Source organism: Pseudorasbora parva, chromosome 6 (genome assembly GCF_024679245.1).
Source record: "Pseudorasbora parva isolate DD20220531a chromosome 6, ASM2467924v1, whole genome shotgun sequence".
Taxonomy (NCBI): Eukaryota; Metazoa; Chordata; class Actinopteri; order Cypriniformes; family Gobionidae; genus Pseudorasbora; species Pseudorasbora parva.
This window is the reverse complement of record NC_090177.1, coordinates 20,743,688-20,769,738: the sequence shown is the minus strand read 5'-3', so window position 1 is coordinate 20,769,738 and position 26,051 is coordinate 20,743,688. Positions and strand designations below refer to the sequence as shown.

Sequence of the window (26,051 nt, the reverse complement as noted above, 5' to 3'; positions counted from 1 at the left end):
CCAGTCGCTGTACCAGCCAGGCTGCCCATGGGATTCAAGGGATACAATAGCTCCTTTTGTGCCTCATCATCAAGGCATTAGAGCCATTCTTATTCTCATCAAGGTGGAGGGGGTCAGGCACGGACACAGAAAGAATCTGTGACGCAATACCATTGCACTGGTCAATTCTTGTACAAAAGCCTCCAAGAGACCCCTGATTTGTACTGCACTTATCACTTTATTATTGAACTAACTCTTTCTATGTGACTTACAATAGTTCTGCTCTCATCCTCTTGACTAAACTGCACTGGTCACGGAGGAAGGTGATATCTCCCCAGACAGACTAAAATGTCAGGCAGTGGGAGTGTGAAACGGAGGTATACAGACTTTAGCCAGATTAGACGCCATATTTATTCTGACCAGGGGCGTAGGAGTCTGAAAAGTGAGAGGGGTACATTAAAAACCTTATTAGCTTGGCTCATGAATATTAATGAAGTAATGTTTGCCCAGTAGAAGATTACCACTTGCACATTCTTTCACTCCACTGCCAAAGTCATTGTACGAGCGTCCAGCTATATTTTTGTTCGCACGGCAGTGGAATGTAAAAATAGGTTTATTTCACACAAAAAAATTGCATTAGGAAAGCTGTGGGAAAAGATGCTAGCTTATAGGGGGGTTATACAACTTGAAAATGAAAAATGAGATGAACTTTGTGGCGACGTCTTTAGTGCCTTTTACGGGTCTTGAGAGGAAATAACATTGGTGTCAATGGAGGCCTTTCTGAGCCATCGGATTTCAACAAAAATATCTTCATTTGTGTTCCAAAGATGAACGGAGGTCTTACGGGTGTCGAACGACATTGGGGTAATTAATTATTCACACGAATTTTCATTTTTGGGTGAACTAACCCTTTAAGGTTGAACCACTGGAGTCACATGGACTTTTTAAACAATGTATTACCTACCTTCAGGCCTTGAAAGTGTTCATTAAATTGCTGTCTATGTTGGGTCAGTAAGCTCTCAATAAAATAGTGTCGACGCTGCCTAAGGTCTATTAACACACAGCGAATGTTTAGTTTGAGGAAAACAGGAATATTAGTGATATTTAAGTATAAATAAGCATCGGGAAGTTAACAAAAAACATTTCCAGCTGACAGCATCTTCTAGATTTACAGTACAAGCCGAACAATACTCCAAAGTACACACAAAGATGACTTCAGCAAACAAAAGCTCAGCTCAAAGAACTCACCAACATTTGCACAAACACTGTAGGATCACATGAGTCTATCTTCATGTATATCGATGGAACAGCCAGCTGGAAGCACCTTACCACTTCAACGCCTTCTAGCATATCTTTAGGCATGAATAATCTATTATTTGCCCATATCAAACAAAGGAAACACAAATAGACTCTCACATGACTATCAATTCATTGAAGGAGTCTACATAGTCAGCCACCCACTAATGTGTCGTACAGACACTACACACCTACAGGACACTGCTTACACAACACAGTCAACTCACCCCTGAAAAAGCCACATGCTGAGACCGCTTCTTTTTTTCAATTAAAGAGCCATATAAATGCCACAGATAAACCATCACCGGTAACTAACAAGGCCATATTATGACAGTAGTCCGGTGGAGATTCACTGGAAGCCCAGTGTAGAGCTAATTAGCAGCGAGAAAATGGTGCTTGGCAACTCAGTTCCTGCTTGCTCTCTGCTTGTTAGATCTGCCGGGTTTTGTTGGCTTGCAGGGCACAAAGTGTGCACACAATTCACTCAAGTTTGCCGGAGAATTTCTGTCTGCAATTCTAAAAGGAGAAAAGGAACTTTTTTCGGTCTCAAAACAATGAATTCGATTTTTTTTTAAAGATTCTGGCCCTCAGAACTATTACGCTCACACATAAAATCAGTAATAAAATAAAATTCCTTTCATATATGTTTTATATTGCTTACAAAAATTGTAACACCATATAGCACTATAGGTAACACTTTATTTTGAGTGGTGTAACCATATGGCCCCCAGATATGTTTAAGAACTTGCAAGTGTATTGGTGGAAGAGTGGAGTAACACCTCAAAGCAAGAACTGCCGCCAAATAAAAAAAACGAGGTAAATTAACTTATGTTACGCAAACAGTGATTTAATATGCATGTTGCCTTCTTACCCACTTATGCTGCCTGTGAAGTTGGCATTTTTCAGTTTTTGGATTGCGGCCTCTGTTCTGAACTCCCATGACAAAGACAAAGGCTAAAAGCAACAGCACCCTCCGGGCATAACATGCTGCGACAGTTACACACTCAAATGCCTGTGTCTTCAATCATCAAACTAGTAGTGAGTATGCCCTGTTTGGCACTGGCACAAAACCAAACCACAAGAATGAAGAGGAAAAACTAGGAGGAGGAATTAAAAATTCACAATCTCACCAGCAACATCCAACATAACATTCATAAGTGCACCCATGACATTCATAACCAAGCCTCTAGTGTCACATGAATCCATAGATGAAAGGAACAACCCCACAAAAGGAGTCAAGCACAGAGATCTTTAGAAATCTCGAGCCGCTGGCTGCCTCCTCTTTCCGACCGTTCGGCCTTTGTAGTGTCTGATGTGCTACAGTGTTCCAGATCGAAGTATCTCATCTCCACCTTTCCCATCAGCTCCACGATGGAGCCACAGAACATCCAGGAGCTTTTTGAAGATCCTGCATGAACCATCTGAGAGAAAAACTGAAATGGCAAAGATAGGTAGAATTAAAGCTGGGCTTACTGTGATCCTGAAGCTATGTCTGGAGGTTTTTACCATGCGTTTGAAATGGAGAAGCATTCATTTTATTCTGAGGAGGCTGAAATCTTTTTCATGACAGACAGCAGTGGCACTTGTGGCTGAATTCTTTGAAGAAACTTAAAAAAAAAAAAAAAGTTACACAGAGCTGTGTGTGGAACCGTGACCTCAGTGTGTGTTGTTATGCAGCGCTCGTGCTGTCTGACTGAAACAAGGCCTTGTCAGTCCACACGCCGGCCGCTCGAAATGAGCCAAGAGAAGCCTGCAGGCCATCTCAAGTGTGTCTCGTTACCATGCAGATTTGCATAAGTGGATCTGTGATCCTGAATACATGTCTGGGCATGTATCACCCACCCATCTTTTTATGAAGTGAATGGAAGTGCTTTTAAATAAAAGGGGTTTTTATACATAAAATTATTCAGACACTAGATATCATTTTTTTACTAGTGGATACAGGACACTACAGTTCATTTATGTAAGTAAGGATAGCAAAATAAAAATAAACTGTGACATATTATACCCAACAATTCTTCATACAGTGGACTACCAGTGGAATTTGACACTTTGACCTAAACATGTTTTGCTTATTATTTTTTCTTCATTTGCTAATGCAACTTTTAAACCACAGACTGAACAAAATCTAGCATTGCTTGGTCATTGGTTGACCTAAATTGGTATTATCTAATTGTGTATTTAAAGGTGCCCTAGAATGAAAAATTGAATTAACCTTGCCATAGTGAAATAATGAGAGTTCAGTACATGGACATCACATACAGTGAGTCTCAAATAAAAAATTTCCTCCTCCTTCATAAGTGAATCTTGTGCAGAAAAACACCACAGAAAAATAAGTGATTCTTAACTTAACACCAACCGTACTGCAATCGTTGGGGAACGTTTATATGTACGCCTCCAACATTTGCATCTGTCCAAACTGTTCATTGTCAGGCAGAACTGATGGAGCCGAATCATCGGGACTGCAGGTAAACAAGCGACGCCAGGATAGCGAAAACAGCTGCTCTCATGACACACGTCATGTTCCAGACTGTGCAGGAGACGTGAGGACTTTTCTACCCTTCCCACAGATAAAAAATGTCAACAGTCATGGTTGATGTTTATAATCGGATACCACAACAATTTAACTCAAGATTGTTCGTTTGTTCGGCTCATTTCAAGCAAGCTTCGCTCAGCGCCTTAAACTCAAGAAAGTGGCAATTACAACTGTATTCCTGAAAGCAGTAAGTAGCGATTTTATCCACTTATTGGCTGTTTAAACAATTTCTGATTAAATTGAAAGTTTCTTAGAGAGGCCGCATTGTCTAGATAACGCAAGATGCTAGTACAGTAACAATAGGAAACTCCAAGTACCATACGAAACTAAATAGTGTGTCTAATCACAAAGGACATCCTGTGTTTTACCTAAACATGTCCAATCTGGCAGTTGCACGCAAGCTCAACACCAATAAACAAGTAAGCTGCATTTTATCAATCTCCATTTGAGATGTTCTGCTTAAAGTGTCATTTAGTCAGTCTGTGTTCTGTCAGGACGGTCAGGATTCACAAGCTGCTTCTCTGTACAACTAAACTGCTGTGAGCTGCTGAAATAAGCCAATCAGAGCAGAGCTCAACATTAATATTCATGACTTTTCCAAATAAGGCAAAAACAGAGCATTACATCCTAGGGACAATTTCTAAGTTTGTAAATGGACCTGTAAAACTATATCTGGACAATTTTTGCCCTTAAATAAGCCACATAACCTCTATGTAGATATCAGAGAACAATTTAACATATTGTTTCAAATCATTCTAGGGCACCTTTAAATTGAACAGCTGACAGCTGATTGGTTGATTGTAATCCATTACATACCTTTCTGTCAAAGTTCTGTCAGGACCGATATCGTCAGATATGATTGACTGACTATTAGCATATAGTTTGGATTGGCGGCATGGTTCTGTTCTGGGCAAGAACTCCCTGCGCATCCCTGCAGCCCAGCATAGATAAGAGCAGAGACAGCAGCAATAACCCGTAAACAGAACAGAACCTATATAACGTATTTGCAGATATCATTAGTGTTGCTATTAAAGGTACAAAATAATTCAGGAATATAGTCTGAATCGAGGGGAATTAGAAAATCAAATCCTGATTGATGAGAGGTGAAGCTGGGGATGGAGGAGGGTAAATGATCTCTGGAGAAACACAATAGCTGCTGATAGTACTGAAGGAACTTATATACGTATGCTGTGATAGATGCCATATTCCTATAGGTAGATGTGATCAGCTGACAGTCAGCTGATGCCAGCTTAACTGACGTGACCTGCCAGAACTGACGCTATACACTTGATTTATCTGACATTCTGACACAGTTTAACTCGGAGTTATTTTTATTACCATTTTCTAAACTATTGTGAATAAACTGTGATAATGTGAGAAAATGTTGAGAGTGTCTGAATAAAGTTTGGTTTGACTGTATATATGCATACATGGGTTATTCCTACTAGTCTCTCTCCACCATATAACATCCTGGATAAAATATTCTGGATTAAATATTAAACATCCTCCGCATTGTGACATCATTTTTAGTGAGGAAACAACAGCAGAAGCTCATCAGTATCATTTGATTAATTTAGTTATACGCTACCATTTAAAAGAAAAAAGTAAGATTAATTATTTTATTCAGCAAGGATGCATTCAATTATATAAAGGTGAAAAAATGTCATCAATAAATCCTGAAAAACAGGATTTCTGTTTTTAACATTTATAAATGTTTCTTGTGACACTGAAGACTGGAGTAATCCAGCGCTGCCATCACAGGAATAAATTAATTAATTTGAAAAATAATATCCATAATTAGCTGATGGTCTCATTCAAACTCTTACTGATCAATGACTGCAGCGCTTTATTTCCATACTTTTTAGTTGTTGCCATCGTGTGAATTTATAATGAATAAACTTCAAATGCCAGCTTTTTAAAAAATATATACTTCTTTAAATAACATTAAAGGCATACTCATTTATAAAAAAAGTTACAGAACTCAAGATGCATTGAGAATGGAATGGCCCATGTGTAACACGAGTGTGTACAACCAGAGGATTGATATCAAAACCACACAGTTTTGTCTTTCTGGCAACGCGCCATGTCGCTCTCTCTGTGGGAAGGAAGAGGAATGTTTTCCACTGTCAGATTGACTGAATCTTGCCGTCGCAAATCTCCCTGTTCACCTCAGCTAGGATGAGGGAGCTCTCCGAGGGGCCACTCACACTCATTAAAGCCATCCATCACCTCTCTGGCACAGTAACTGCCCATAAGAGAAACCAACCCGTTGGCTGCAGTGAAGTGATCAGGGCCACTAAGCAATGGAGTTGATGTCCAGTTCGCATTAGTCTTACACTCCTGGGAAGCGCATAAGTTCAGAGGCCGCTGATCTGAGGAGGAAGCCAAGCTACTCTGCTTTTCTCAGGCTGGTGGAAACTGCCATTTGGTTTGTGATTTAATCTGTTAACTTTTAAGCAAAGCAAAGCAGAGTCAATAAGGTCCAGAAGGGAATGACAGAGAAAGAGAAGATTGTATTCAAGCCAAGAACACTTGAACAAACATAAATGAAGTGTTAAAGTGCATTTTTCCCCCCAAAATTTAAACTGCTTTATTCTGTAAAACACCAATTGTAAGCCATGAGTAAGTTGAATTTGCAAATAATACACTGTGGCACATTGAAAACATTGCTGTGTTTGTTTAAACAGTTTAACACGTCAACGTCTCAATTCTTGGAGCAGGACCAGGGTTTGGGGCAAACAAATGTCTCTATCGATTTCAGGTGATCTGAAAAGTGTAAACTGGGTCATAAACACTTTGTGATCACAAACCCCATTTGGAGGTGGTTAAATACACATTACAAATGTAATGAGGTCATATGTGAAGGCTAAGCAAAAACAACGGTGAAGAACCGTCTACACCTGTCAGTCCTCCACTTCACTAAAACAGAGGATTTTACCAGAGGCCATCAATTCAAAGCCTTTGGAAATGTTCCTGGCCTCTTAAGTTTAAAACTACCATCTCCAACTTCAGTCCTCAGAATGCAACACATTGCTCACATCATGAGTTCCAGCTGTTCCCAGGGAGAGGCCTGATATACGCCCGTGCCTAGACATCATCTGTGCCTGCGCCAACCTTTTCATTAATGGTGAGTCATGTCAGTGAGCCCTTGAAAACTTTTGTTTAAATAAGTTTTTGTTTCTAAGTAGTTTAGTTTTGATTGTTTCACCTATTGAAGATTTTGCATTGGACTAACATATTAATAAAAACCAGCCGTGCAGATCAACGTCAGAGAAACAATTGGACATTTTGTACTGTTTAGTTAAAAATGACACACATCAACATGAAATGAACCATATTCCTCCATATATAATTAACCTTTTTTTGCTATATCTTTCAACCTAAAATACTGAATGACAGATTATGCTAGTTAAAATGGGTTTCTGAATGCACTTTAAACATACAGGATTTTTATTGTGACATCTGGCTGAGTGCACTATGTCATCCAGCATTCGAGTCTTAAGAATTTGAGCTAGGTTGGAGAAGCAAAAAAAATGAAAAGGCTGAAAAAAAGTCGTTCTGCCTGAGATACCACTACAAAGGGCAGCACAGGCCCTTAATTAATCTGAGACCTCAAACCCAGCCCCATGAGGTTCAGCTGGACTGTCATACACAACTAATCAAGGCAGAGTAAAGTCACATATTAGCTATGTTCCCATTCAGAGGCACCACCCTTCCAAGGGGGCTGACTTCAAAGTCCATGCATTGGCTGTGAAAGTCGAACCTAGCATTGTTAATTAAATGGGATGGTCTAGCCGACGGAAGATTGTTTTTGTCGCCTAGCAACTGTGACATCTGCTGTTGACAAGGAAGTAAGAGGAGAACACAAAACGGGGTTCACAACCTCTATTATATACACATATGTTCAACTTGGTCCAGTTCTGTATGTACATAAAGAGTATAAGATATGTAATATCTTAGTAAGATATTAGTAAACATCTACACTGTAAAAGTTTATTCAACTATTTAATCTGAAAAAAAGTTGAGATAAACAAAGTTTGTACAACTATTGACCCTAAGTTGAGAAAACTCAAAAATGTTCTGCAGCTGGTTGCCTTAAACTTTTAAGTTAAGTTTTCTCAACTATGTGTATGTATATATATCTTTCTTCAAAAAATTCAGTTGTAAACGTTGCGCAATGAATTTTGGAGGTAGACTAGTGCTGCATTCCAGCTCAGAGGCTATATCCTTAGAAGCGAGCATTCAAATGCCGATTTCGTCACCGCGGTGCGACGAATACTGTCCCAATTCGAAGACTCCTTCAAATGCAACTTTCCAAAAAGTCCAGTACAAAACGTTAGTCACGCATCAACGGCAGCTGTCACAGTTGCAAGGCGACAAGAACAATATTACGTAGGCTAGACCGCTGTCCGACTTTCACGGGCTTCGCAGGATTCAGCATCTGAAGTCCGAGCCCTTCGAAGAATACAGCCTTTGAAATGGGACACAGCTTAGGATCCATCAGTGGCATCCTTAATTGTTTGTGAAAAAGCGCATTTTGAGACTGCATTTGAAGGAGCCTTCGAATTGGGTAAGCCTTTGAGACATGATTTGTGCTGTGTGTTAAAGAAAGGGCAGTCTGTAAGAACTAAGTCAAATAGGACATCTGGGAAAAGATGGTGTGCCATTAAATGGCTGGATCAATCACGCACAAGACAAAAGAGGAGTTCAAAGCAACATCAATTCATTAATAGGCTTGGAGTGGATGTCCCTAACAAAGGTAAAGTTTCTGTAACATTTCTCAACCGATAATTCAAATTACATTTTTAATAAATCGACTGAAGGTCAAGCCATTTCATCTTTTCACACACATGACAAAACAGAAATCTCCTTTGATGTTTGCCATTTTGTAGCCTGACGTGGTCATACTCAATTAGACTCAGATATAGCTACAACCAATCAGAGCAACGAAGCGACACTTTACATTAGTTGTCAAATGTCATCAGAGCTCAACTGCACTGTGTTGCCAAGTCCGCATATTTTTCCACGGTTGTTGTCCGCGGGTTAAAGCGACTATTATGTGATATATAGACGCATGAGTGCGAATTTTAGCAGGCAACCTTGCCAAAATAACACACATTTTACCCCCACCAACAACAATTTTTTTCCCGGAGAACCCCCACAAGAAGCTACTGTTTAGGGCTAGTAGTTGGCGGGTTTTGTTGTAAGAACTTGGCAACCCTGTATGCACGTGCGCTGGAATAAACGATCTTAGCCGGTGTTGTAAAAAAATAAAAGAATTTAATGATACACAGAGTACTTACCCAGCTTGATCATCATTCTCAACATCACCATATGGATCAAGTCCAGACCGAACCGCCAGACCTAAAAATGTTGTGGGCGGGGCTAAGTTCGGCTGGCATCCAGGCTAGCCATTTTATAATCTACTCTCATAAATTGGTATTGCACACTCTCATTTATAATGTTGACAATAGGATGTATTTTATAAAGATTTTTTAAATGTAACAAAGGGTTGGAAACTGAGAATAATTTCTTATTCAGAGCTTGTTCCATTGTTTTAAAATGACAGGAACTAAATTATGTTTGGATCTGTTAATGGTTTTACACGCTGTTCCCTGATGCAGACGGAACTGAACCTGCATCATGAAACTGATAGTGGGACCAGTCCGATTCTCGAACAAATGAATCTTATCGGTTATTACTCTTAAATGACTCTCTAATGACTCTTCACAAAAAATAACACAGACATTTGTTTAGGAAATGTTATACTGCATGTTTCTGATTCACTAAAAAGAAAAAGGTCACTAAACATACACAACTAACAAACCAGTGTATTTGAATCAACAGTCAGTAATGTGACACACATGCAAGAGATATGCATGCATTTTTAGTAGTATTTTATGAAGCTTCTTCGAAACATTTCACAGTCTGTATGCTGTCTAACACAAACACACATAAGCTTCATGATTAGTTGGGATAAGTAACACTAGAACTTCAGGGACAACTTCAGTCTAACTAATGAGACCAAAATTACAGTGCCCTTTTCAGCTTCCCATTACATGGTAATAATATCTGGGCTCTAATGCGAGGGGCCACAATATGAATACGTTTTCATGCACCGGCTATCTCATTAAAGAGTCCTCAGCTATCAAGTCTTCCAGTTTGTCTAGAGGAGAGGACACTTTTTTGCTATAAGACCACAGTGACACTTGAGAAGTCCGAAAGTGCCAGCAGGAAAGAGTGGTGCTCACTCAAACACCGCATTATCAACCTGACTGAAAAAAGCCAATCTTGCCGTCAAGAGCAAGAGCATGTCTTGCTGACATTCAATATAAATATTGTAGTTGGAGTCTACAACAGCATGTTTCCGTAGTAGAGCAAGGGTAAAGAAAGTTGACATGAAACGGACACGTAAATTGATGCATTGTGGGGTATAAAAGATTAAAACCACAAGTGAAGTGATTTGTCTTTATTTCCTAGATTTAAATACGGTGTATTTCTGATTTAGCACTATTTTAAGTTTACTAATGAAGGTTCCATTTGTTAACATTAATTACTTGCATTAGTTAACAATGAAAAAATCTTAATCTTAAATGTTAAATTCAACATTTACTAATACATTATGAAAATCAAAAGTTCTATCTGTTAATATTATTTAATGTACCTGTATTATATTAACGAACACAAACAAAGAATAACGTAAATAGTGTAACAAATGTATCACTCATTTTTAATTAATGTTCTTTAATATATTACATATGAACTACTAGGACCTTATTGTGAAGTGTTCCCAATACTTCTGACACTATTTGTCAAAATTGTTATAAAACCCCCTTAAAATCTCACTTTTTATTGCAGTCTCAGATTTCGGACATCATTGTACAGTGGAGATTGTATCTGGTGATATAATAACTGTAATGTAATGAAAAAGGAGACGGCATGTGCTTGTATGTTCTATTCAATCCTCCACACAGGACCAAATGCAATATATAAATATATAAATATATATATATATATATATATATATATATATATATATATATATATATATATATATATATATATATATATATATATATATATATATATATATATATATATATATATATATGTCCAAAATCCGAAATATATATAATCTGAAACCGTTATTGAAGGAAATATTTTCTGGATGATGTCCTGAGACCAAGGGTGTGGTGGTTCATACTGGAGGCCGAGGAACATGAGATCAATAATTCTATGCAGCAACACATGGGAATGTAGGGGTGGGTGACAAAAATATATAACTTTTTTTCAGGCAGGATCACAATCCACGATCTTATCACAATTCTTTTTCATGTTGGTTTTCAATAAGTCAATAAGCAGTATAACTAAATAGTTTCCATATTTAAAAAGTGTAACCTTACATGGTAACAATAGAAAAAAAAGAATGACAGACCCTTTAGGCTTTTTTCATTAGGTCTGTTTCAAGAGCATCACTATTTCATCGAGACATTCCCATAGGGGTGTGTGATATCACGATTTTAGATTGTGAACTCTTAAAATGTCTCCACGATCTGCCTTTGAAGAGAGATCATGCTTACAGTGAAATAAAATGGTAAAAAAGATTTTGGTCATATTTCCCACCCCTATGATCAAAATCTTTTTCACCATTTTATTTCACTGTAGCATGATCTCTCTTCAAAGGCAGATCGTGGAGACATTTTAAGAGTTCACAATCTAAAATCGTGATATCACACACTCCTATGGCAATGTCTCGATGGAAATAGTGATGCTCTTGAAACAGAACTAATGAAAAAAGGCCATCGAGAAAGGCCTTTATAATCTTATAATCTTGCAAAAATATTGTATTTTACCTCTGCATGGCATGTAGCTTCACAATCTAGAAGGCAAGCTTTTTATTTTTTAGTTGCTGTAAACAGATTTGCTTTTCCTCTCCCGAATTAAGAGAGAAAATCCAGTTTCAGAGGTTCCTAAGGCTGCGTTCACACTGCAAGCCTTAGTGCTCAATTTCCAATGTATTGCTCCCATCTTATTGTTTTGTATTCACGTGTTCACATTGCTGTTTTAAATGTGGCCAATATCAGATCCCAGTGTGAATAGATCACGGTCCTGGATTGAACTGCATGGGTAAAAGGATTATAAAATGACATTGTCATACGAAAGTAAACATGGAGGACATTATAGCAAGCGAGCACTAAAAAACAGAGCACTAAATACTTCCACTAAATACCTTTTGAAACTTCGGGTATGTCAAATCTTTTAAGTGACTCAAATGAGAACAGAATTGTGACGAATGTCAATCGGTGACGTAAAAGTCGCATCAAATCCGACTGTTCAAACTGAGGTCGCACTGACCTCTATCGAATTTAAGACCACATATTGAAGTGGTCCAAATCAGAATTGAAAAATTATATTCCATTAGGCAAAAACAGATCTTTGGAGCCACATTTAGCCTAAATTTAGCCTTAGATGAGGAAAACCCATTTGACTTAATTACAGCACCTTGACTCTTATTTATTGGAGCAAATGTCCCAGTGGGAAGAATGGAAGCTTTTAGTAGACAATGATGAATTTAATTAAGTGTGAGTGAACTGTGCTAAAATTCATAGCACACTACAACATAATCCTCTTTTCTCTGAAAATATTTCCAAACAGGATTAGCTGTGGGAGCTGACGCTGGAGGGAAGGGAATGAAATGGAGAAAGAGAGTGATCTTTTTCCCCCCTCAATTGTCTCCATCTCTCCTCTGGATCCTGTAACCAAGGAGACTGTTTCTACCTCAAAGACCTTGGTATTTTGGGGTAGAGAGTACTGAAGAATACATTTGTGCATGTTTGCAGTCATATTTTATATAGGAATTTCTTTAGATTATTATTCCTGGGCTGTGTGTTTGCATATGTATGCATGTTAAAGTGAACTTTAAAACATGCTGATAGAGATATTAGTTGCCAGTTATATTATCAAAGTTTTCTGATGATATATTTTATGTTTATGGCTTATAATAAATAACATTTATTAACCTGCAGTTCATTTTTTAATTTTATTCAATCCAAATTCTACTTCTTTAAATTCAAATTTGAATGAGAATTCTGCATCATGTTGCCTTTGCCCTTTAAATTGTAAGGGAGATTCTCAATTCAGTTCTGAATGCTGCATAAGTCTGGTGCACAAACCAGGCCAGATTTGGCCTATTGAGTTTAAAAGGGAGACTGTAATCTTCCACAGGGCAGCTTTAATACTGAATGTTACATTATCCCTGGCAGAAAAAGATAACCTTGTCTTGAAAGACCTGGTTGGGCCTTTTGGACCCCCTCCCAGTGACTGTTTAGATTTATAGTGGCATAAACAGGTGTCTTGAGAAGAATACCTACTATATCTCCCTTTTTCAGCCACCCTTTGAGGGCCTGGTAGCCGATTCTGTATTTAAAGAGACAACAACGGCAGGTTCTTTCTCTCTCACAACCCCTCATGAACCATTATGGTGAAAGGCAGTTCTCTGAGTAGCAGGTCAACAAGAAATGCGCCTCACAGACATAGTCAAATAGCACTATAGAGACCAAACTGGAGAAAAATCCTATTGCTGATGCAGTAAAACAAGTCACCAAACTTCAGAGTGAAGTGAGTTTTATGCTGCCTTGCTATTTCCCATAATCAGGTTAAAACAGTGCAGGGATGAAACGTTGCCTCTAGTATACACTACAGCACTCATGAATCAGCATATGTGAAACAAACATCATATTATTTTCACAGCGAATGAATGTTCTGTGCGGTCACAGCCATAGAAATGTATACATATCTATGGTCACAGCAGGTGGTGGCATTGTTACAAATGCTGAGAAATGGCATGCTCTCTCAACCCAACCTGTGAATTACAACTACCCATCAGATTAATATGAAATCAGCACTCAGGTAATGCTTATCATTTGCTATATTTTATTTAAGTGAATAAAGCTTTGCTTTTGATGGTTAGCTGTGTTATCAAAATCAATAAATGTTATCAAATAAACTCAAATGATATACTATATATGCATTATATGGACTCCTTGTATCATTCGGTTATTTGGTGTCCTTCTGGAGTCTCCAAGTGTGCTTTCTTGGAAACACATCCAAAACTACCTTGAAAACTGCTTGCAGAAAATACAGTTTTGTGAGAATCACACTTTAATCTGATGGTATATTAAGCCGGATATAGAAAATTATGAAAAAATTAACATATTATACAAGATAAATGACGTAGAGTGAATTTCACGAGTGTGAAATCAGTGGTGTCACAATATATCGCAATATAAAAATGCTAAAAATTTGTAGCGTGGATGGTGATAATCTGTATTGTGTATAGTTGACGGTGGGACTTTTATTATGAAGGGACACAGTCGCCGGCGCCATTTCCGCTTTTCCGGTCACAAGTAGGAGGTAACGCAGCTCATTTTATTGTGAGTGTGTGTTTAAGGTGTGTTTAAAATTATGTTATGACGTTACCCTGTGCGTTAGCTCAAAGGCTGTTATGACACTTGCTGCACACAGCTAACAGTAAAAGCACTTCTGCAGAAAACATTTGGCATTGTAAGAACTCGACTGAACAAAATGTATAACACTGCAGGGTTGCCAACTCTCACGCATCTGGCGTGATATTCACGCTTTCAGGCTCTGTCTCACGCTCTCACTCCGCCCAACTCAATCTCACGCCAAATTGCCAAACCTGCTTTTGATATTAAACAAAGCTATAAGCTTTAATTGTTTTAAATGTGTTTTCATGAAATTCAAACAATAAATAGCGTTTTGGCGCTAATGTGGCACAATGTTAAAGCCAGAGGCGTTGAAAAGCGGAGTTGCATGCTCTCGTCTCCCTGCGGTGCGCGCTGGTCACGTGGCCCATGAGCGCTCAATACTTCTAGCGCTGTGCCAATGAATTTAAATTGCTTAAGCGGATACACAACAGTTTCACCATATAGATGTTTGCTGCAAGTTTTGGTAAACAGTACAGCATAGTGTTAGTGTGTATTGATTATTAAGCCATATTTACAGGATCGTTTTATTATGGAGAGTGATAGAGATTCAACATTGTTAACATTAATGTTATTCTTGTATTTAGCCCTCAGGTATTCCTTACTAATAGGTCACACTCATACTCATTAAATTATATTTATTGAATATTTTGAGGAGATCTTTTGGTACTAAATACTATTTGTCCAACAATTATTGTCAATAAATGACCACTTAAAATATTTTTCTTCTAATATTTGTATTTCTTCTAAAATTTATATTACAATTAGTGTAGTAATTAATATTAAAATAGGCAAATTAGAGTCATTTTGTGGCTAAAAAATATTAATGTTTATTTGTAATGCCTTTAGGTGCCTTATGGCTCTTTAATAAATATACATGTATCTAATCTAGTTGCTCAAAAATATATTGCAGTCTTTGCATTCTAATAAATATTTAGATATGATGATCAAACACTAGATTTCTTTAAATGTGAAATTTCAAAACTTAAATAACTTGCATCCTAATCTTTTTAATGAATAATGATACTTATATAAGCAGTCACAAGTAAATATTAAGGAATGGCACATATAATTTGACCCAAGAAATGTTTAAACTAGTGCCAAAACAAACATATTATTATGTACAGTATATATACTAGATATAAACTGATACTGAATCGAGATCAAAAGCCCCCCCCCCCCCAAAAAAAATCTCACTCCAACCTGAACTTAAAAGTTGGCAACCCTGGTGGTTTTTGTATATTTTACTGCAAAAATACTACATAGTGCACCTTTAAGGTCCATTCTTTATGTAGTGTACAGGCAGGTCTGACAAATAAACACCCTTAAAGGGGGGGTGAAATGCTGTTTCATGCATACTGATCTTTTTACACTGTTAAAGACTTGGAATCCCATACTAAACATAGACAAAGTTTCAAAAGTTAAGGTGGACGTTTGATGGGAGTATTTCTTTGTCAAAAATACAACTTCCGGTTAGTCATAAGTTTCGGCAAGTTTTTTGAGATCATGCGTCCCCTTTGACGTTAATGGGGGCGGAATTTCCTTGTATGGGCCTTACGGACAATTCTACCGGAAGCGCGTGAGAGAGAGCGAGGGAGAGAGCGAAAGCAACAGGCTACGCCCATCAAAGCGCTGGCTCGTAGGCTGCTGCACAGGTGATGTGCACATAACAATGTCACCAAAAAAGTGCGTTTTTGATTGCCAGACCAAGACAGTCCTGCACAGATTCCCCAAAAACCCCGCGTTAAGGCAACAGTGGATGGAATTTGCTTTTCCGGATCAGCAACTGAGTTGCGCGAATGTTTATATCTGTTCGCTGCATTTCGGTGCCGACTGTTTCATAAACAAGGCCCAGCTCGACACCGGATTTTCCGATCGCCTAATGCTGAAGGATGGAGCAGTCCCAACGATAAAGGTCCCAACGTTAGAACCGCAGGCGGTGAGTGAGACTGCTTCAAATGTCTGTGTTTTTGCCTATGCTCATCAAGTAGCCCAAACATGATCACGTATAGTTAATTGATCAATGGAGCATGCGATGTGTAGTGCGTGTACATTTGTTTAGCTGGCCACTATATGTGTAACTTTATGTTTGTGTATTGTAAAAGCACTCCAAACAACAATACACAAAGAGGGGGGAAATATGTTGAACTAAATAAGCACGCTTCTTCATTCAAATGCGCTACTATTCCGTGTCTTTCTATGTAAACACTAACTTAGCCTGCCGTGCAAAACCAGTCCGCTTACTGTCTACACAAACCACGCGTAAACACACAAACACACGTGCACAACTAAACTTCCCACATGTACACCTTCAAAGACAAAAATACGACGATATAATTCAAGTATAAATATGTAAATAACACAAGCCGCTAAGCATATTATATAGTTAGTGTATAACTTGTACCACATACAGACGTCCTGCTCTAGTCGTTTTTGCTGCTGCTCCTGTTCAACTGCAGCCTCTGGGTCTGATTCCGGATCATAGATGTATGGCTGTATCTGATTAAAAGCCATATTTTTATTTTGAATAAAGTTTTTTTCCCGCTGTTAGGGATGACACAGCTTTACGACGCACTCGACTCAACATAGCAGCAGCGCGCACACGTCATTATTTAGCTCCGCTCACACGACACGCCCCCACCCGCTCGGCTTTTTTCGGAAAGACTCGGAACAGCGCATCTTTCTTATATAATTATAAAAAAAATAAAGACTTTTCGGAGATATGCAGGATGCAATGCTACTCTATAGGTACTCAAGATTGACATGACACTGACTGAAACTGAGTGTTTCACCCCCCCTTTAAACAGGCAGTCTGGTCAAAAGAACTGAAGAGATTGAAAATCTAAACCAAAAACTGCGCAGAAACCAAATGACCTGTAGAATATAATAATAAGAGAGAGAATGTGAGAACCAATTCCCTGGAGCGCCTGTGATGAGAATCCCCAGCAGCACTATAACATGCTGTTCTTAACATCAGAGAGAAAGAAACGATAAGGGGTTGATCACAGGTTTAAAACAGATCTGTGGAGTCTCACATTCACAGAGCTGAGCACCTATAATGTGCCCAGAGACCTATGTCTTGAAATCTTACACAACATACTTATCCTGATGACAGCTGGTTTTATACGGAGGAAGAATACTGGCCGGTGGCGGTGCCATATTAACGGCTATGATTTTGTATGGCATGTGTACAGATTCCATTTAAAGTGCCCACCATAGAGAGGCTTTGATAGAATTAATGGGATCTGTGAATAATGTTCAGCATAAATCTGCAGAGACTGGTGCCAAAAGGTTTAAAAGCAAGTCAGTCCATCTCTGTATTGTAATACCCCTGGCCAGATATTTCTGCTCAAGCAAAAGACAGAAATATCCCAAATTACATGTTCCAAACCCCCTCTCAGTCTGAGTTTACCTACCCTGGCTGGATGCCAGGCTAATGCAGTTTATCAAAGCCTCATCTACAAATTAGCAAGGCTACAAACTACTCTCCAGACCAAAATAGGACCGATTCTCAAAAAACCATGGTAGGTAAACGAGGACTCCCATCCAGATGAATCACTATAGATATGAACAGGCAGGCGAGCAAACTGACCGGGCGGGTGGAAGACCCAGAAAGCCATTTAGCTCAGGCTTAGCTCAGGGAGACAAACACTTACAGACGATATTCTTAACAGCAATGGGGAGACCAGAAACATGGGGCTCATCAAGAGTAATTTGCATAGATTTTAAGCCTTTACCAATGTCAACAATACATTTATACAGTACATATATGTATGTATGTATGTATGTATGTATGTATGTATGTATGTATGTATGTATGTATGTATGTATGTATGTATGTATGTATGTGTGTGTGTGTGTGTGTGTATGTATGTATGTATGTATGTGTGTGTGTGTATGTATGTATGTATGTATGTATGTATGTATGTATGTATGTATGTATGTATGTATGTATGTATGTATGTATGTATGTATATATACACGTGTATGTTAGATGCGATTAACTGATATCACAGCACTAATTATATTATATTATATTATATTATATTATATTATATTATATTATATTATATTTTTTTTTACTTTTTAATGAACTAACGCTGGAAATTATTGTAAAATGCATTTTAAAATTATTATTTCACCTAATTCATTTAAAAACTAATACAAATTAATAAGTGAAATAATAAATGTAAAAATGTATTGGAATTGGTGTCTATTGTAACAGAGGTGTGTGTCAGCTGTCATAGAAAAGCAAACACACACATAGCTATTATTCAAAAATGTTCTTAAAAATGTTAACGCACTGCACCCAAACTTTAAAAAGTCGATGCACTGCACCCAACACAAGTGTAACACTGCATACATTTATACTTGATTGGCAGCCCTAATTAATTAGATTTTCTTAACCTCTGGCAAAAACCAGTCTAGACTCTTAGAACTCTATTTTATCGGCACGATTTATTGTACTGTGCTTATTCACTTAGCACGAGCAAACCAAACGCCTTTCCTCTGTGCACAATGGCGGAACAAACTGCAATGGGAATGGCAAAACAAACAGCAGCCAACATCGTTGATAACAGTCCTGCCCTGAACGATAGCTCCACTTACTGCTATTAATAAACATTTGTAGCTCGCATAAACCTTGAAGATAAAAAATACACTCCCACCAGTCAGTGTGACATTATTACTCGTATAAAGAAAGACAGGAAGAGGCCATATGACATGCCAAGCTGATGCAGGATTTTCATCCTCTGTCACGCCGATGTGAAATGAGCATGGGACACTGTGTGTTTGTCATGCCTCAGCTACTTCAAAGCGGGCGGCAGCACAGAACCCAAAGCATGGAGAGCATGTACTGTATACAGGCTTACATTAATGAGTGGACTCCTTGAACCTTATGAAAGCAGCCCCTAACATTTTTGAATGTGGAAAACACTTTTTATACCTGATACAAAACAAAAAAACACCTAAAAATCTTCATCTGCATCTTTAAAGTTGAGTAAAAATGACTTGAGTTACTCAAGCAGAAGACTTGTCTAAACACAGATCAACAATAATTTAGCTGCAGGCCTGCAAAAATTTTCACTGGCCCCATAACAAAAAACAACAACTGTGTGTGTGTGTGTGTGTGTGTGTGTGTGTGTGTGTGTGTGTGTGTGTGTGTGTGTGTGTGTAATTTTGTAACTTTTGCTGCTGAATTATTTACCGATACAATTTATTCACCATCTAGTGTATAGTAGTATATTTGTCATAGGTCTGTTCTTTATAATGAAGTTGTCTGTATGTAGATTGTGTTTAACTCACAAAAGAGTGATTATCGGTTCATCAGACTGAGGTATAGAAATTCTACATATCATTTTTAAACAAAACGGCATTGGTATCGGATTGGTACTGGTTTAGTATCGGTATCGGCCGATACTCAGAATTTTTAATAGTGTATCGGTTCTAAAATAATGGTACCGGTGCATCCCTAATTTTTTCTACTATAAAAAAATAAAAATGATGGTCTGGGCGATGCCGCAGCAAGCAAGTGATGTTACAGCTGTTACAACACCAACTAATCGCAGAAATATTGTATAATAAACGAGTGTGCTGACAGTGTAGATATGGTATAATATAGACAGCTTCTTTGTAATTGCGAGTAAAATTTTTGTTGTAGTGTGCAGCTGGTTTGCACTTGCGTGTCAAATCAACACCTTAAACTAACACCTGTACACACAGATCACTGCGCATGTGACTGATTGTGATATTACAAGATAAAAGAAATATTTCAATTTTGTACTATTAGTATTATTTCCCATGGTAATAGACGGAGAGCTTATGCAAAAAATGTTGCTGAGCTAAAATCCTGTTCCTGGAAATATCGATACTTTCCATTTGCATCAATACAATATCCCCACACAAAATACCGCAATATTATGCTGTATCGATTTTTTATTCAATACGATACTTCACTGAAAACTCAATAACTATTTGTTACCATGGCAAAAAAATAAAACACCAGTACAAGTAACTGAATATGACAGAACTAAAAATTGTTTTCTAAACTAATAAATAAAATAAAAAAACATTATCAATCATGCTATCGATCATTTCTAACTAAGGTACAACGCAATTTTAGGGCATGTTACACAACAACGATGTACTAAAGACAGATTACAACATTGTCGAAAATGATCCACGGATCTGAAAAAAAGGATAAAAAGGCTGTATTATGCATGCCAGTTCAGTAGTTGGCGACGTCACTTTGTCAAGAAACATGGCGTGAACATGGCGTTTTTTGTTTTCAAAACCTTGCACTGAAACCCCTTTCAAAGTCAAAAGCTTGTGTTTTCAGGCCCCAAAACCGCTGTTATCATATAAATGATGGCCAAAACGCATTAAAAGTTTATATAGTTTTTAAAATTAAAGTTTTATAAAGTTTATAAAAAATATAGGTAACTAACTGCTGCTACAGATATACTATCGTCCATAGCTGCAAAAATCTGCAAGACACTACAATTGATGCAGGGCATTGGCAATCACTTGCTTTTTGAATAACTGACATTAATTTATAGTGCACTGATCAACAACGATGAATAATGAGCATTTATTTGAGCATATGAATCAGTAATTGCATATGCAATCAAAACACTCAGTATCAACTGTAAGTCCTAAGAGAGTCTGAGAGTCATGATTAATTTAAGTTCAACAAAGAGAGAACTGTTCAAAATGAAAGCAGATTTCACAAGATTGAATAAAATAGTGTTAATATTAACAATGATGATAATTAGATTGAACTCGTGCTGATTAAAATGCATTGTTCTGTGGCACGTTTGGCACCAGTATGCAGGGAGAGTTGAGGAACTTCAACAGCTAGAGTTGTGCGTCTGTATAATTGAGAAATGATACACTCCCAACCTCTGCCAGCAGAAAGAAAAGACTCCACCAGAGTCAGATTAGCATCTGAATGCCTTCTTAGTAATGTTTTCACCGGATAAGTTCAGCCCCCCTAAGGAATCTGCTAGAATGATAAGACAGAAGCATAGATGAAGAAGGAGAAAGGCAATCAAAAGACTGAAGAAAATCAATCCAAACGTGTGCGTCTGTGTGTGAGCGAGAGGGATTGTTGAGTTTGTCCGTGACTGATGCTTCTAGGAGTTGATTAATAAGGCTCTGTGTGCCAACATCAACAACATGGTTTTTCCCAGGTGTCTATGTTCACAGACACATGCAGTACGTGTGATGAATAGGGTTATGAAATGAGGAAAAAAAAGGTTTCATGCCAAATCCTAGATGATGGCTAATTAGGAAACCTGCAATAAACACAATATTCACAACTCTCAATATCCCCTACCGTTTAAATATAAAAAGTGATAAAAAAACAAAAAATAAAAAGTGACAGTAAAACATTTATAATGTTACAAATAAAAGGTTTTCAAAGTTTCCACAAAAATATGAAGCATACTTCTACAACATCTCAATTTAACATTTTTAATAAGAAATATATTAAAATACTAAAGAGTTCTTTGAAATTGTAATACTATTTGAAAGTAAAATAATAAATGCATTGGTGAGCATATAAAAAAACCTTTCAAAATATTTAAAAAAATATATCTTATAGATCCCAAACTTGAATGTTAGTGGATGCCATTGTAAATATCAAAATGTGTCCATAAAATGTAATTCATTCAAAGAATGTTGTGTGATTTTAATCAGATTGTGGTTGGCAAGCTAACCATTTACCCAATAGCTATACTTTTAATAACTTTCATTTTGTTACCTTATTTTCTCATTATCACATCTTCGCTTTTTTTCCTGGCGTTAACAAATGGCTAATTTTCTGGAGTCTAAGAGGAAAAGGATTTTGCATGACAACCAAATTATTTTCATGAAATTTGGTCTGCATTGCTCTGCCATTGGCACCCTAAAATACACTGACAGCGTTTCCAGAAATGCTATACAGCAGAAGCACCGAGCTGCTAAGAATCTAAGCTTTAGCTGAAAAGTCTACTGAACACTGTGCACACCAAAAGTCAAACATACAGCATGAAGAACAGTCTGATTCACAAACAAATTACTTATTGAGTCCAAATCAAAATGGTGCTACTGTCATGGCCTTACTTGGAGTTTGTGAGACTTCCATCTGTAAAATGACTGGTTGTTAAAGATGTACATTCAGAATGTATGTAGTTTAAAAAGAGATGCTACCAAAAAGCAGAATTCTTTTTGACTGGTATATAACAGTGACCAATTATTCTACAGGAACCAGAACCAGAATCATTAAAATCCCCATCCCAAGTGATTAGCATTTTCAGCTCCTTAACAGTGACAAACAACCGGCAGTTCACTGCCATAATTATCAAGTTTTGAGATCAAAAGCCAGTTCAACCTTTTAAGTCTGAACGGTGAACGCTGCATGAATGCTTCTAACCACTCATTTCCAGGCACCTCACGTCAGGGTTTGCTGGCTGCTCGTGAATATCAGGTCGGCAACGGATAAGTCACAAAGATACGTGATGATCTGATCCACTCACTTCAGTGATAACATTCTAACAGCCGTGGAATGTAAATGATTCAAGCTAGAACACGCACTTGAGTGAGGAACAGCGTGGGGAGCGTGAGGAGATGCTGCAGTGACCTTGTTAGAGGTTCTCTCCACATCATTCCTCATCTTAAAGCGCAGTTCTTTTAATATATTCTGTTCTTTCAACTCTCTCTGCTTCACTCTTTCCCTCTGTGCAGGTACATGCTGTCTGTCTGTGATGGCTGGCTGCAGACCTGATCTTAGGGGACTGTGTAGCGGGGAGCTCGGTCCAAAGAGGATCCGTGAGCTTATGTGTGGGTTTGTCTGACAGGAACTGCTCTCCAGGGATTGGACAGCAAAGATCACAGTTCCAGGTTTCTCTTCTAGTGATGTGGTTAAAAGGCATGGAAGAAATGCAAAGAGTGTGCGGTGTTTCTTAGGAATCTAGAAAATAGGTTAATAAATTGCCCACAGGAGAAGCAATAAATGGCAATTCTGTCAATGTTGCATTCAACGTCATGTTGCAAATGCATATATGAACTGTGGAACACGAACAATAATTTGCACGTCCAGGCTGCTCATTTACATGGAATCAAAAAGAATGGTGACTGAATTAATTTTTTCAAATCATTTAATAGTTTTTATATATTTTAGCATTTTAGTTTAATATATATATATATATATATATATATATATATATATATATATATATATATATATATATATATATATATACAATATTGTTCAAAATAATAGCAGTACAATGTGACTAACCAGAATAATCAAGGTTTTTCGTATATTTTTTTTATTGCTACGTGGCAAACAAGTTACCAGTAGGTTCAGTAGATTCTCAGAAAACAAATGAGACCCAGCATTCATGATATGCACACTCTTAAGGCTGTGCAATTGGGCAATTAGTTGAATTAGTTGAAAGGGGTGTGTTCAAAAAAATAGCAGTGTGGCATTCAATCACTGAGGTCATCAATTTTGTGAAGAACAGGTGTGAATCAGGTGGCCCCTATTTAAGGATGAAGCCAACACTTGTTGAACATGCATTTGAAAGCTGAGGAAAATGGGTCGTTCAAGACATTGTTCAGAAGAACAGCGTACTTTGATTAAAAAGTTGATTAGAGAGGGGAAAACCTATAAAGAGGTGCAAAAAATGATAGGCTGTTCAGCTAAAATGATCTCCAATGCCTTAAAATGGAGAGCAAAACCAGAGAGACGTGGAAGAAAACGGAAGACAACCATCAAAATGGATAGAAGAATAACCAGAATGGCAAAGGCTCAGCCAATGATCAACTCCATGATGATCAAAGACAGTCTGGAGTTACCTGTAAGTACTGTGACAGTTAGAAGACGTCTGTGTGAAGCTAATCTATTTTCAAGAATCCCCCGCAAAGTCCCTCTGTTAAAAAAAAGGCATGTGCAGAAGAGGTTACAATTTGCCAAAGAGCACATCAACTGGCCTAAAGAGAAATGGAGGAACATTTTGTGGACTGATGAGAGTAAAATTGTTCTTTTTGGGTCCAAGGGCCACAGGCAGTTTGTGAGACTACCCTCAAACTCTGAATTCAAGCCACAGTACACAGTGAAGACAGTGAAGCATGGAGGTGCAAGCATCATGATATGGGCATGTTTCTCCTACTATGGTGTTGGGCCTATTTATCGCATACCAGGGATCATGGATCAGTTTGCATATGTTAAAATACTTGAAGAGGTCATGTTGCCCTATGCTGAAGAGGACATGCCCTTGAAACGGTTGTTTCAACAAGACAATGACCCAAAACACACTAGTAAACGGGCAAAGTCTTGGTTCCAAACCAACAAAATTAATGTTATGGAGTGGCCAGCCCAATCTCCAGACCTTAATCCAATTGAGAACTTGTGGGGTGATATCAAAAATGCTGTTTCTGAAGCAAAACCAAGAAATGTGAATGAATTGTGGAATGTTGTTAAAGAATCATGGAGTGGAATAACAGCTGAGAGGTGCCACAAGTTGGTTGACTCCATGCCACACAGATGTCAAGCAGTTTTAAAAAACTGTGGTCATACAACTAAATATTAGTTTAGTGATTCACAGGATTGCTAAATCCCAGAAAAAAAAAATGTTTGTACAAAATAGTTTTGAGTTTGTACAGTCAAAGGTAGACACTGCTATTTTTTTGAACACACCCCTTTCAACTAATTGCCCAATTGCACAGCCTTAAGAGCGTGCATATCATGAATGCTGGGTCTCATTTGTTTTCTGAGAATCTACTGAACCTACTGGTAACTTGTTTGCCACGTAGCAATAAAAAATATACTAAAAACCTTGATTATTCTGGTTAGTCACATTGTACTGCTATTATTTTGAACAAGACTGTATATATATATATATATATATATATATATATATATAGGTACTGGTTTTATTGTGCATATTAACTAATTGAATTGTTTTTCATCTTCAGGTCCAGTTCACACTCTTTTTCATTCTGTGGTATGGTTTGACAATCTGTAATGCATCTTCTTTAGGTTTCGAGGAAGACACAAATTGCAGATTTGGAATAACTGGAGGGCTGGAGGGAGAATTGATGAAAGGATTGCCATCCATGCGCAAACTATTCCTTTAAAAAAATAGCAAGCACTAATTAGCTACATCACTCAACAACACAATAAAAACATAACCTAAACATGCACAATAAAGCAGTTCTGTACTGTAGAAAAAGACGGTTATTAAAGTCTCACTGAATAAATTACAAGTGCAAAATGCATCCTGTTTATAAAGTGTCAAGCTTGCCAACAGAGTTGTAGTAGTACTTTGACAGATTGTGTCATTCAATAGGAGTGAAGAGAATTCAAACGACTACTATTTAACTTCGTGGGTGTAAATCTACGGCTGTCTGTGATCGTGAGCGCTGTGTGACAGAAGCTTCATGACTAATGAGTCAAGACCACAACTATTCTCCTCACAAACTCTATTTGCTCATGCAAGGACAGTCCTTTTACAGCACAACAAAAATGTCTAAGGCCTTTTCAACACGCACGCCCATGGTCACATGCTTACACATAAGAAAATAAATAGCGTCTGACGCGTATTGGCAAGCAGAGGACGTAAATAAAACAAATCCAATTACCTGTGATGATGAGGTTCCAAGATCCACGTGTGTGCATGAAAGAGAAGAGAAAGTCACTATTAGATCAATGTTCATTCAGTACTCTGCACTACTTCATTAAAAACGCAATT

The 26,051-nt window shown here is 37.7% G+C and overlaps 1 protein-coding gene across 5 annotated transcripts in view; it reads right to left on the bottom strand.

Moving 5' to 3' along the window:
* Nucleotides 1–26,051, bottom strand: part of magi3a (membrane associated guanylate kinase, WW and PDZ domain containing 3a) — a 173,896-nt gene that overhangs the window by 82,707 nt on the left and 65,138 nt on the right. Inside the window, exon 1 of one of the 5 annotated variants that reach the window (XM_067446107.1) lies at nt 25,872–25,941. The exons of the other annotated variants lie outside the window; for them this stretch is intronic. Within the exon in view, the coding sequence (XP_067302208.1) occupies nt 25,872–25,875 (4 nt within the window). The 5' untranslated portion in view covers nt 25,876–25,941. Of the gene's footprint in view, nt 1–25,871; nt 25,942–26,051 lie in introns of those variants that run through there. 5 annotated transcript variants of the gene reach the window in all.